At 51.2% G+C, this 10,829-nt stretch overlaps 1 protein-coding gene across 2 annotated transcripts in view; it reads left to right on the top strand.

Annotated features, from left to right (window-relative positions):
• GNAI2 (G protein subunit alpha i2) overlaps positions 1-10,829 on the top strand; it is a 95,291-nt gene that overhangs the window by 61,014 nt on the left and 23,448 nt on the right. For both annotated transcript variants that reach the window (XM_069095673.1, XM_069095674.1), the window contains exons 2-4: positions 5,876-5,918; positions 7,941-8,082; positions 9,683-9,843. In XM_069095673.1, coding sequence (XP_068951774.1) covers positions 5,876-5,918; positions 7,941-8,082; positions 9,683-9,843 — 346 coding nt within the window. The remainder of the gene's footprint in view (positions 1-5,875; positions 5,919-7,940; positions 8,083-9,682; positions 9,844-10,829) is intronic.

The following is a 10,829-nucleotide window of genomic DNA, read 5'->3' as shown; positions in this document are numbered from 1 at the left end:
GGGACTCTGGTAATTGAAATGACTGGCCACAGCCTGTCCCCATATTTCAATGCCCTCTTCCCCCAGGCAGCTTGATCCTCCCTTTCCTGTTGTGGGGCTACCACGCTCATTTCCCTGGAAAGCATCAAGAACACTGCCTCTGCCTGGCCAGTATCTGGGTGATTGTTTGCATGACCTGGTTAGTATCCTGTTCCCCTAACTCTCAGGCCTTAGGCCTTCCTGAAGGGGCCCCTGATTTGCTCCCCAGGAGAGGCGAGGAATGATTCCCAGGTCCCAGACTGTGCCTGTGGGAGGGCACTTGGTGGGAGGGCAGCTCTGCCTTTGTCTTTCACCTCCCCTCCTCCATCCCAGGGGTTCCCAGGCCTGCCAGGGAGGAATCAGCAGCAGACCTTCCCATCCACTCTCCACCTCCTGAAGCTCTGGGCCAGGCCAGGATCTCCTCCTCAGGGATGGCTTTTCCCAGCGATGATCATTGAAGTCAGGCTCAGACTTGCTCACTCCCCTCAGGCCAGCCTTTGGAGAGAATCAGAACGTCAGGCTGAGAGGTGGACAAGAGGTGGATGGGGGGTGACACAGTAGTAAAGACACCAGGGTCACATGGGGCCTTTCCCCCCAGAGCCTCCCGGGCTCCACACACAGCATTCTGTCTCATAGGAGAGAGGTGAGACAGCTGTTCCTGGAATGAGGGGGAAGCCTGGTGTGAAGGAAAAAGCAGTGAGGGAGAGGGCTTGAGAGGCACCTGGGTTCAAATCCTGGCTCTACTGCCACCCACTAATTCCCTGGGCCTCAGTTTACTCATTGGGGAAGTGAGGGGTTTGTACTAAATGATCCATAAGGTCCCTTCCAGCCCTCAATGAAAGGGTCTGAATGTTCCCAGTCCCATCTCTGTTCACTGGGCTTCCTCAGTCCTCCACACTCTGCCCCACCCCCATCTGCTTCAAGATACAATTATCTAGGCCGTACCATTTGTGAAAAGCTCTGGTTTCTGGTCTTCCAGGCAGCTGCCCCTGCCCTCCACCCTGGGGCAGCCACAGAATCTTTAGCATTCGAAGGACTGCCGAGCTCATCTAGTATAGCCACCTCTTAATACGGATCAGGAAACTGAGGCAGAGGGGAGAAGCCCATGCCCAGAGTCCCAGGGGAAACAAGCAACAGAACCAGGATTCAAAGCAGGTCCCCTGGTTTCAGATTCAGTGATGCTTCTACAGTACCCACTCCAGGGCCACTCCTTGGGATTCATTGGGATTACTAATGCATAGGAACAGATTTTGGGTTTCTCAGAAAGAAAGGGAAAAGGAGAAGATGACAGGAGGTTCGTGGTTCTCTCCTCTCCCCACCCCTCCTACTAAGTCAGATGGGAAACCAGAGGACCCTGGCTAGTTGGGAAGGTGGGGCCTTAGCACTGAGCAAGCATTTTGTTTGCAAATGTTTTACAAGCATCTTACTGCATCATTCATGAGTGAGGCTCTGGTTGCTCAGGATGGCATGAGTTTGTATGAACTGGCTAGGGGCTCTGCCTCAGGAACCTTATCCCCTTCAGTTTCCAGCCCCTGGATGGTGTATGCAGGCTCCCTGCTGCCTGGAGGGCCACTTGTGCTCGAGCTCAGATCTCTAGCATAGCCAGGGCTAGGCTGCCAACTCCATGCAGGGGCTCAGCTTGCTCAGGAAGAGAAATACACATGCCATAGTGGGAAAGCGGGATTTGAAATCTGAAGACTTAGGTTTGAATGTCAGCTTTTTGCTTCATAGCTGTGTGACCATGTTCAAGTTGTTTAACCTGTCTAAGCCTCAGTTTCTCTGTCTGTAAAATAGGGATAACCATACTTTTGCTAACTACCTATTGTCTAGAAAGTGTTGTTCTAAAACTTCAGAGTACAAGTGAATTGGAATTATTGATCCACTGGGCTGCTTTCTGTGAGAGGTCTCAGAGGAGGGGCAAGGTCTCTCAATACCAGAACCAGGTAATGTTGCTTGGAAGCAAGAATATCGCCTCACGCTTCCCTGTCCTACCAGCTGAACAGCATGGCATACATGGATCGGTAGATGCCTGTTTGATCTCTCTTCTGCACTCGGTGCTCTGTGCTGTGCTTGGGCCAGATCCCGGGGGGCATCGTGGCTCCCCACCGTCCACCTTTGGAAAGACTGCACTGTAATTGCCCCAGGCTTCAGGAGAAGATGTTTGACAGGCTGAAGGAGGGGGAGAGGAGGGACCCGGGCCCTCTGATGATCTCCACACCTGGTTAGACATAGGAAAGGCATGGTGGGCAGAAGGCCTGAAATGCGCTTTATCATCCTCAAGGCCCCTAGGTACTGCCTGGTACCACGAAGGGGTCTGGGCAGCCAGGTGAATAGATCCATCTGTCCACCTTCTGCCCGGCCTGAGCCTTCTCCATGGTAGCAGATGGGAGAAGCCAGTCTCCTTCAAAGCCTTGAGATGGGCAGAAGCTGTTGGCACCAACCATAATGGCAGGTATTACTTACTCCATAGGGTAGAGTAGAGGGGTGGGAGGCAGTTGATGAGAGGCTCCAGACTTTCTATCCCAATGCTTGGTTTTTTGGTTTTGGGGTTTGTTGGGTTTTTTTGCTTTTTTTAAGCCGGGGAGCTCAGGGCATTTGGGGTTAAGTGATTTGCCCAAGTGTCTGAGGTCACATTTGAACTCAGGTCCTCCTGACTCCAGGGCTGCTGCTCTATTCACTGCACCACCTAGCTGCCCTCCAGTGCTTGTTTTCAGAGACCTTAGAACAAAACCTGAAGATTTTCCTTCAAGGTTTGGTGCCCACTTAGCATCTGCAAGATACACTCCTCAATAACTAGAAGTAGCAACAGGGCCAGACCTGGTCTTCTGCTGGAGCTATTTAGAAAATGTAAAGTTGGGGTGGCTAGATGATGCAATGAATAGAGCACCAGCCCCAGAGTCAGGAGGACCTGAGTTCAAATCTGGCCTCAGACACTTAACACTTACTAGCTGTGTGACCTTGGGCAAGTCAGTTAACCCCAATTGCCCTGCCCTACCCCATTCCAAAAAGCGAAAAGAAAAGAGAGAGAGAGAGAGAATGTAAAGTACATTGTAATGGAGAGGACCAAGACCCAAAACCTGGAGATCCAGCTACAAGTCACTTAACATACTGGTGGTGCCTCAGTTTCCTCATCTATAAAATTGTACTTGCAAGGCCTACCTCCCAGGATTGTGAGGAAAGTATTTTCTAAACCTTATAGTGCTGGAGAAATGAGACATTATTCTTTATACCATAGTGGGCCTTGAATTCCCCACAGGCCTGAGACCCACAGGAAACCTCTTTGCTGGAACTCAGAAGGCAGCAGCCCAGGGCCCAAGGCTGCAGATGGGCCCTGAGTCCCACAGATGCATTCTCTAGCTAGGCTGGAGGTGGCAGCTGTGGGGGGCCACATACCCCTCTGAAAGGCCCAGGATTGGATGCTGAGGCATGGAAATGACCTCATACCACAGAAGAAAGGTTGCCTCCATTGGCAGTCTGGGGAAGCCTCCATACTCCTTCTAAGAGTTGTGTTTTTAAATGTGCAAAATAAAGTCCAGAGCATCACAAAGAATATTCAGAGCCCCAACTTCATGTCCCTCTGGTTAAGAAGCCCCCAGCATAGAATGCCAGGCTTCTGAAAAGGACTTGAGAGGATCATCTTGTGCGTTTGAAATTCATACTACCCCTGGCTCTAATATTTAAAATCAGTAAGCTGAAGAATATTGGTTCACATCCTGGCTTCATTCCTTCTGTGACCCTTAGGGAAGTTTCTCAGCTTCTCTGGTGCTTAATCTGCTTGTCTGTAGCCTAGAAGACGCTGAGGTCCCTTCCATAGCCCAGTGAGTCGGAGCCTAGGACTGTTGGGTGACATGTGACTGGTCACCTGTGATCTTCATTCTCTTGGCCGCCACACCAGTCCTCAGGATAATGGGAACACCAGAGTTCCTCTTGTGCGTCTAGAGAGCTCAGAGCTCTCCGGAGGTCCTGGGGAGGGCAGGAGGGAGTTGTCTTTGTTGTTCCAGTTTTGAGTACAAAGGAAGTGGAGACTTGTCCAAGGCCACCCAGGAAGAGTAACAGCCAAGCTGGGGATGCTCTGCCTGCCGACTGGTCTGGGGAGGCAGGGATCTCCTGGAAAGGAGCTGAGAGACTGGGGAAAAGACCATGGATGGGGCCATCCTTCCAGGGAGCCTCAGAGGCCTGCAAGGCTGTCCCCACCCTCTGTGACTAGGGGAAATGGGGTCGGAAGCCAGGCAAAGCCGGCCACACCTCAGCTCCAAGTTCCTGCCATTGTGCTTAGGGAAGTCAGGGGGCAGAGCTGGACCCAGTGCACTCCAGGTCTGGGCGTGGGCCCTGACTGAGGGAGTGGGATGCCTCCCCTGGGTGCTGCAGCCCTCCGTCACGGGGTCATGGTCTCAGCCAAGCTTCACTGAGTGCCGCTGATCCCACCTTCTCTGTACCTTTACCAAGACCTACTGTGTGCAGGATACTGGGCTGAGGAGGAGACAGAGTGAAATCCTAGGCTCTGGCTTAGAATCACAGATTGAATGCTGCAACAGACCTGTAGGACCCATTTTACGGATAAGGAAATTGAGCCATGGACACACATACTTGTAATACAAAGCAAAATGTGATGAGAGTCAGGAAAGCACTTTAGATAGGGGAAGTGGGAGCCTAGAAGAGACATTCTGGCCTAATGGAAAGAGCATCACATCCCTCTCCTACTGCCCACTGCCTACCAGAGCTAAGGCAGGGCTCACCTCTCTGTGCTTCCCTTTCCTGCCCTATAGAAACTGAAGGGATTGGACTAAATTATCTGCACAGTCTCTGCTAGCTCTCATTCCTATGGCTCAGCTGCAGAGTGGCCCAGAAGGCCCAGGGCAGTTACTGGGCACTAGCCACAGTCCTCTGGGCTGGGGGATGTCCAGAGAAGGCTTTCTGGAAGAGATGCCTTGAAGGGCATGAAAGATGTATCGCGGAGAGCTTTGGTGGGAGGGCAGATCAGATGGGAAGAAGAAACAATGTTGAAAGCATGGGGTGAAAAAGTCTGGATTCAGTGGAGATTCATTGTCCTTTCTCGTTCTTTGTAGAGGTAAATGTGTTGATATTTGTCAAGTTTGTCATAATGAGGGAATTTTTCTTTTTAAGGAAAGCATTGGATGGCCTTGGACAATGATGAGTGTTCCAATTTAGGTAGAGTGTACTTTAAGATGTCAAGGGGCTTCAGTTTCACCCATGTGGGTGGCCCCTCCACTCTTGTAGCCCTTCTAATGGTTATGGGATGGACCAGCTCCCTGGAGATGATTCTCACCACTCTTAGCAAAAGTGTTCTGGGAACAAAAGACAAGCTCTTGGCCAAACCCATCCCACACTGCTTCAGGCTTGGGAGGACATGACAAATAGAACTGTCTCAGCCTTCCCAAGCCCACCCGAGGCCTGCTTCACCTTCCAGGAGACCTTCCAAGGAAGACCTTACTCTTGGATACTAAAGCATGGAATGATGATAATAACAAGTCCCATTTTCCATCATTACACTTGGTAATTTCCAAAGGGCTATCCCTGCTCTGAACCATACAGTTCCTATGGAGGAGGTTGCTAATGGAAGGGAAAGGCCAGGGGCATGTACCCAAGAGTGGGTCAGTAGCATACTTGGGCAAGCAAGGCTGGGGACAATTGCTTTTACCCCAGAGGCCTCAGTACCCCTTGGTAAGGGAGAAAATCTACTTGGAAAAGCTCCTTCAAGCATATGCCTTGTACCTGTGCCAACCTGGCTAGGCCTTCCTTCTGTGTCTTGTCAGAGAAGCCTCCCCTTGCCCCTGGATCCCAAGTGGCTGTAGGCCTGGCTCTGCCTGATCACCAACCTCTCCTCCTTTTTTTGCAGGTGCTGGAGAGTCCGGGAAGAGCACAATTGTAAAACAGATGAAGTAAGTGATGGTTCTTGGTTGATTAAAGGATGCTGTTACACACACACATGATGCTGGTTAGTGGAGGCACTTGGATATGCAGAGGGGAATATATGTGTGTGGAGGGCAGTGGGGGAGTACAGGGAGATATGCAAACGTGGATTGTGTATATGAGAGCTAAGAATGCGGTGGATGGTTCCATCTTGGAACCCAACCACTGGCCCCAGGCTTCCTTTGCTTCCTCTAACCCCTAGAGTAGCTGCCTTCCCTCTGCATGTAGCTGGAGAAGGAAGATATTTCAGAAGTGACCAGGCCAGGCCCACCCCACAGCAGCCCAGGACTGCTCAGATCATAAGCTTGTAGCCCCATCCTCTCTTTAGCCAGTAGTGGATCAAGCTGTGGACTAGAGACAGGCCGCTTGGGTTCTGGTGCTGACCCTCTTACTAACTTGTGCAAGTCATTTCCTTATGGACCTCAATTTCCCCTTATGTAAAATAAATGCTTGTTGGATAAGTGATTGAATAAAATAAGAGATTTGGATGAAATGGGCCCCTACAGCTGGGACAGTCTGTGTTCTAAAGTCTCTTCACCTGGCCTGCCATGCTATGTCCCCAGGGCCATTCCTTCCACATCTAAAATTCTAGGCTTAGTATCTGGCCAAATAGAGCCAAGATCTCCAATATCAAGGAGTAACGCCATCCCTGTCTAAATGTGGGCCTTCTGGTCTGTCCCTCATTCTGGGACCCCTGGACTGGAACTCGCCCCTATAGAAATGTCTTCTCAAGATTTCCTTATGTTCTGCCCCCTAAGATCCATGGAGGGCTCGGGCCTTAGGTCTAGAAGGAAGAGGAGGAAGCCAAGATCCAGTGTGGGGCAATGACTTGTCCAGAGTCACACAGCCAGCTTTTATTAGAGTGAGGGCCAGAGCCCACACTTGCTGGCTGCCAGACCAAGGCCCTTTGGAGAGCATCATGACCTCATACAACCCCTCAGTTGGGGCCACCCTAGGAGCTTTCCATGGCCTGATCTGACCCTACCAGCTGCTCCTAGTGCCTGAGTCTGGGGAGTAACAACCACAATGTACAGTAGGGACAGAAGGGTGGACCCTCAGAAGAGGGATGTCCCTTTTCTTTATCCCCAACCCAAAGGGATTGTGCCTTCTATTCAGATCCTTCACTGAGCAGTATCAGGAGCTAGGTTCAGAACACTCAGACCTAGGAGAACTGATCTAGTTTAACTACCTCACTTTACAGTTGAAGAAACTGAGGCCTAGGGGTCATAACTTGCCCAAAATCATAGAGTTAGTAAGCAGCAAAGCTGGCATTTGAGCCTTAGTCCTTTGAAGAGAAATCCTACAATGCAAATCAGATTTCAGAGAATGACTGGGAAGGAGCTCAGGGCTGGTGGCTGCACATGACTTGAGTGTCTACCAGCTGCCATCATGTCTTTATCTGCCAGCCTCACCCCTTCCCTGCCCTCCACCTCCAGTTGTAGCCTTGGGGGCCCAGTGTTCCCAGCAAAGGCATCATAGCCTGACCTAAGGATGCAAGGGCCAAGGGCAACTCTGTCTGTGCTCATTTCACCCAGGGATCTGTGTCCACTTATCCTTGTGACCACTGATCAGCTAACTTCTCTGAGGAGACTGAGGCCTGAGGGGTTTCCTCATTTTCTTCCCTCTGTCTTGTTAATTGGAGGCAGCAGTACCTGTAGGACCTAACTCCCTGGGTGCCTGTGAGGTTCAGGTGGAATAATATTTATAAAAGTATTTTGTAGGCCTTAAAGTACTGGGGAAATAGCCACTCTTGTTGTATTCTCCTTGGGCATCATTTGTACGGTTTGATGCCTGTCTTGGCCCAGTGGCTGTCAGTGGCAGCCCCAAGGGTGAGTTGCCCTGCGAAGGAAGCAGCTAGCCTTTGTCTCTGGAGCATGCCAGAGCAGGCCAGTGAGAGAAGAAGCTGCCCCACATGAGGTGGTCAGGATTGGGTGGGGGTGGGGGATATCTAGCCAAGAGAGTGGGAATCTAACTTTTTCCCTCCCCCACAGGATCATTCATGAGGATGGTTATTCAGAGGAGGAGTGCCGGCAGTACAAGGCCGTGGTCTACAGCAACACCATCCAGTCCATCATGGCCATCATCAAAGCTATGGGCAACCTGCAGATTGACTTTGGGGACCCTTCTAGAGCGGTACGTCCATTCTCCTGTCCTGCCTTCTTCCCCTGGGGCCAGGTGCTAGGCAGCTACATCAGAAGGGTAGATACATGTCTTCACAGGATTTCAAAGCTAGAAAGGCCTTTAGAAAATAGTCTGTCAGAACTGAGAGAGACCTTACTTAAAACACAGAATGTCCAAGCTAGTTGGGACCACAGAACATGGAGTATATGGAGTTGGAAGGGACATTAGAACCTAGAACATCAGAGCTGAGAGACTCATAGCTAGCATGGTGGGCCACAAAAACTTGGTACTTTCTGATTCCTTGGGGAGCATCTCTTCCAGCCAGGTGAAGAGATGACAGTAGCAGTGTTGGAAGGCATCTCAGAGGGCACCAGCCCCAGTGAACACTGAGTCTGAACAAGAGTCCTGTCTAATATGCCCAACAAGCGGCATCTTGCCCTGCTCGAGGCCCTTCAGGGAAGATGAGCCCACCATCCCTCGAACAAGAGGAGGCCATAGACACTGTGTGCCTGGATCTCAGCATTTGGCAAAGCGTCTCTGGATGCTCTGTGGCTGAGCTGGGGTAGGGACAGGGCCTGTGATATCATACCATCCACAGCTCTCCCTATGTCCTGTCCTGTAGCTTCAGAGAGTTTACCTGCGGCACCAAGAGCTTGGGAAGTGACTTGGGCCAGGGCCCCATAGTGAGTGCGTGCATGGGCTCAGACTCAAACCCAGGTCTTTCTGGAGCCCAGGCTGGTTCTCTCCCACCTGTGACACCATGCCACCTCTCCTCTTAAGGAGAGATAACGAATTCTGAGATTCTGTGGGCGTAACTGGGGATGTTTAGCCTGGAGAAACATAGACTAAGTGGGTGGGGGGTGGGGCAATTCTAGCTAACTGTTTGCAGGTATTTGAAGGGCTGTCACTTTTGTGGAAGAGAGATAAGACTCCTTCTGCTCGGCCTCAGAGGGCAGAGCATAGAGCCGTGGGTGGGAATGTGGCAGAGAAGGCAGATTCTGATTCCATAGAAAAAGGAATTCCTCACGAGGAGAGCTGGCCAGCCACAGATGGAATGGGCCAATCACCATGGGTGGGGAGTGTCCCATCGCTGGGAGTTTTCAAGTAGATTCTGGGTGCCCACTGGTCATCACTGGGTGACCTTTTGGGGAATTTTAGATAGAGATTGAACTGAATGACCAGAGTTCCCTACTGACTTGGAAAGTCTATGATTCAAGTTGCCTTGTGCAGATAGAGAAACTGAGTTCCAGAGAAATGAGGGGACTTTGCCAAGGTCACCTGCCAGGTCATTAGCAGAGCTTCCATGAAGAAAAAGGACAGCTCCCATTTCTCTGCTGCTGTACAAGTGATATTGTGCCTTCTCCATAGCACTCTTGGGAGGTAGGTAGGTACCTAGGTTATAAGCTCCATTTTATAGATAGGAAGACTGAGGTCCATAGAGGGGAAGTCACTGCTGGCTCTGGCTCTAGGCTCTTGTTTTTCAGTGAGCCCCTGCCCAAGTCTCTCAGCTCTCAACTGAGAGACAGAGGAAAGATCTGAGGTGGATACCTGGTACCCCCTGGCCCTGCCAGAAGGAAACTTTCTTGACCCTGGTGCTCTGTGTTGCCCCCAGGATGATGCCCGCCAGCTGTTTGCCCTATCCTGTACTGCAGAGGAGCAGGGAATCATGCCAGACGACCTGGCCAGTGTGATCCGGAGGCTGTGGTCAGATGATGGCGTGCAGGCCTGTTTTGGCCGCTCCCGGGAGTACCAGCTCAACGATTCAGCTGCCTAGTGAGTACCTCACTGGCTTCTGAGGAGGGGCAGGCCTGGGACTTGGCCCCTGGGAGATTCTTGGGATCATCTGTAAACCTATCTTAGATTGCATCTCAGGCATAGTGGGTAGGGTGGAGAAGGGACATTCAGGGCGGGTGAGAGGGTGGAATGTTAGAGCTTGTGTTCTCAAGGACTCAGACAGATTACGCGCGCACACGCGCACACACACACACAGTCCCTGGGAGGAAGGGTATGTGACAGGAAGGATGTGACAGGAAGGAGGGCCCTGGAAAGACCAGCTCCCCTATATCTCCCCTCAGTCACTCACATTCCCTGAGGTCCTGCTGCACGGAGGGTCTTGAACCACATGGTTTAAGAGGCAGGTGGCTAAAACACAGCCCCCATTTAAGCTCGTAGAACTCAAGCAAAATCTGATAAAAAGATAAGACAGACACAGAATACTATCATGCAGGGCCAGATGTGTGTCAAAAAGGGTCAAATGAGGCTCTGAGATGTCATAGACTGGTGACAGTATAAACCCCCATTTCTGTCCCAGTCAGAGTTTACTGAGCATCTTCCCCACAACAACACAGTGAGGAGGACAGCTTGTTTAAGTACTTGGATTCTTATTTACAGATGAAGAAGCTCCTTCCAAGACAAGTGAAATAACGCCCTAGGTCACACAGCTGGGACATGGGGGAGGGGGGCCTGAATCCAGGTATATCCAGGTTCTTTCCATTACACCCTAACATGGCCCTTAGAGGAGGTCATGTTCCCTTCCATTTGGGGGCTCAGGACAGCATATTAAGGAGATCTGCCCCAGATGCCCTATAGAGTGAGGGATAGACCCCAGCCTCCTAGCCCTCCACACATAGCCCTGTGACCCCTCCAGGCCAGCCAAAGAAAGGTCCATCTCTTGGTCATTTTTAGGGCTCTGGTGTTGGCCTGGGAGGTCAGACACCTGGTTTCTAGTCCTTCAGATGAAGCCTAAGAAAGATGAATGA

This window comes from Petaurus breviceps, unplaced genomic scaffold (genome assembly GCF_028583685.1).
Source record: "Petaurus breviceps papuanus isolate PSGF00001 unplaced genomic scaffold, PetGlider_PUasm1.0 227, whole genome shotgun sequence".
Classification (NCBI taxonomy): Eukaryota; Metazoa; Chordata; class Mammalia; order Diprotodontia; family Petauridae; genus Petaurus; species Petaurus breviceps.
The sequence above is the reverse complement of the archived record's forward strand: the minus strand, read 5'-3'. Positions and strand labels throughout refer to the sequence as shown.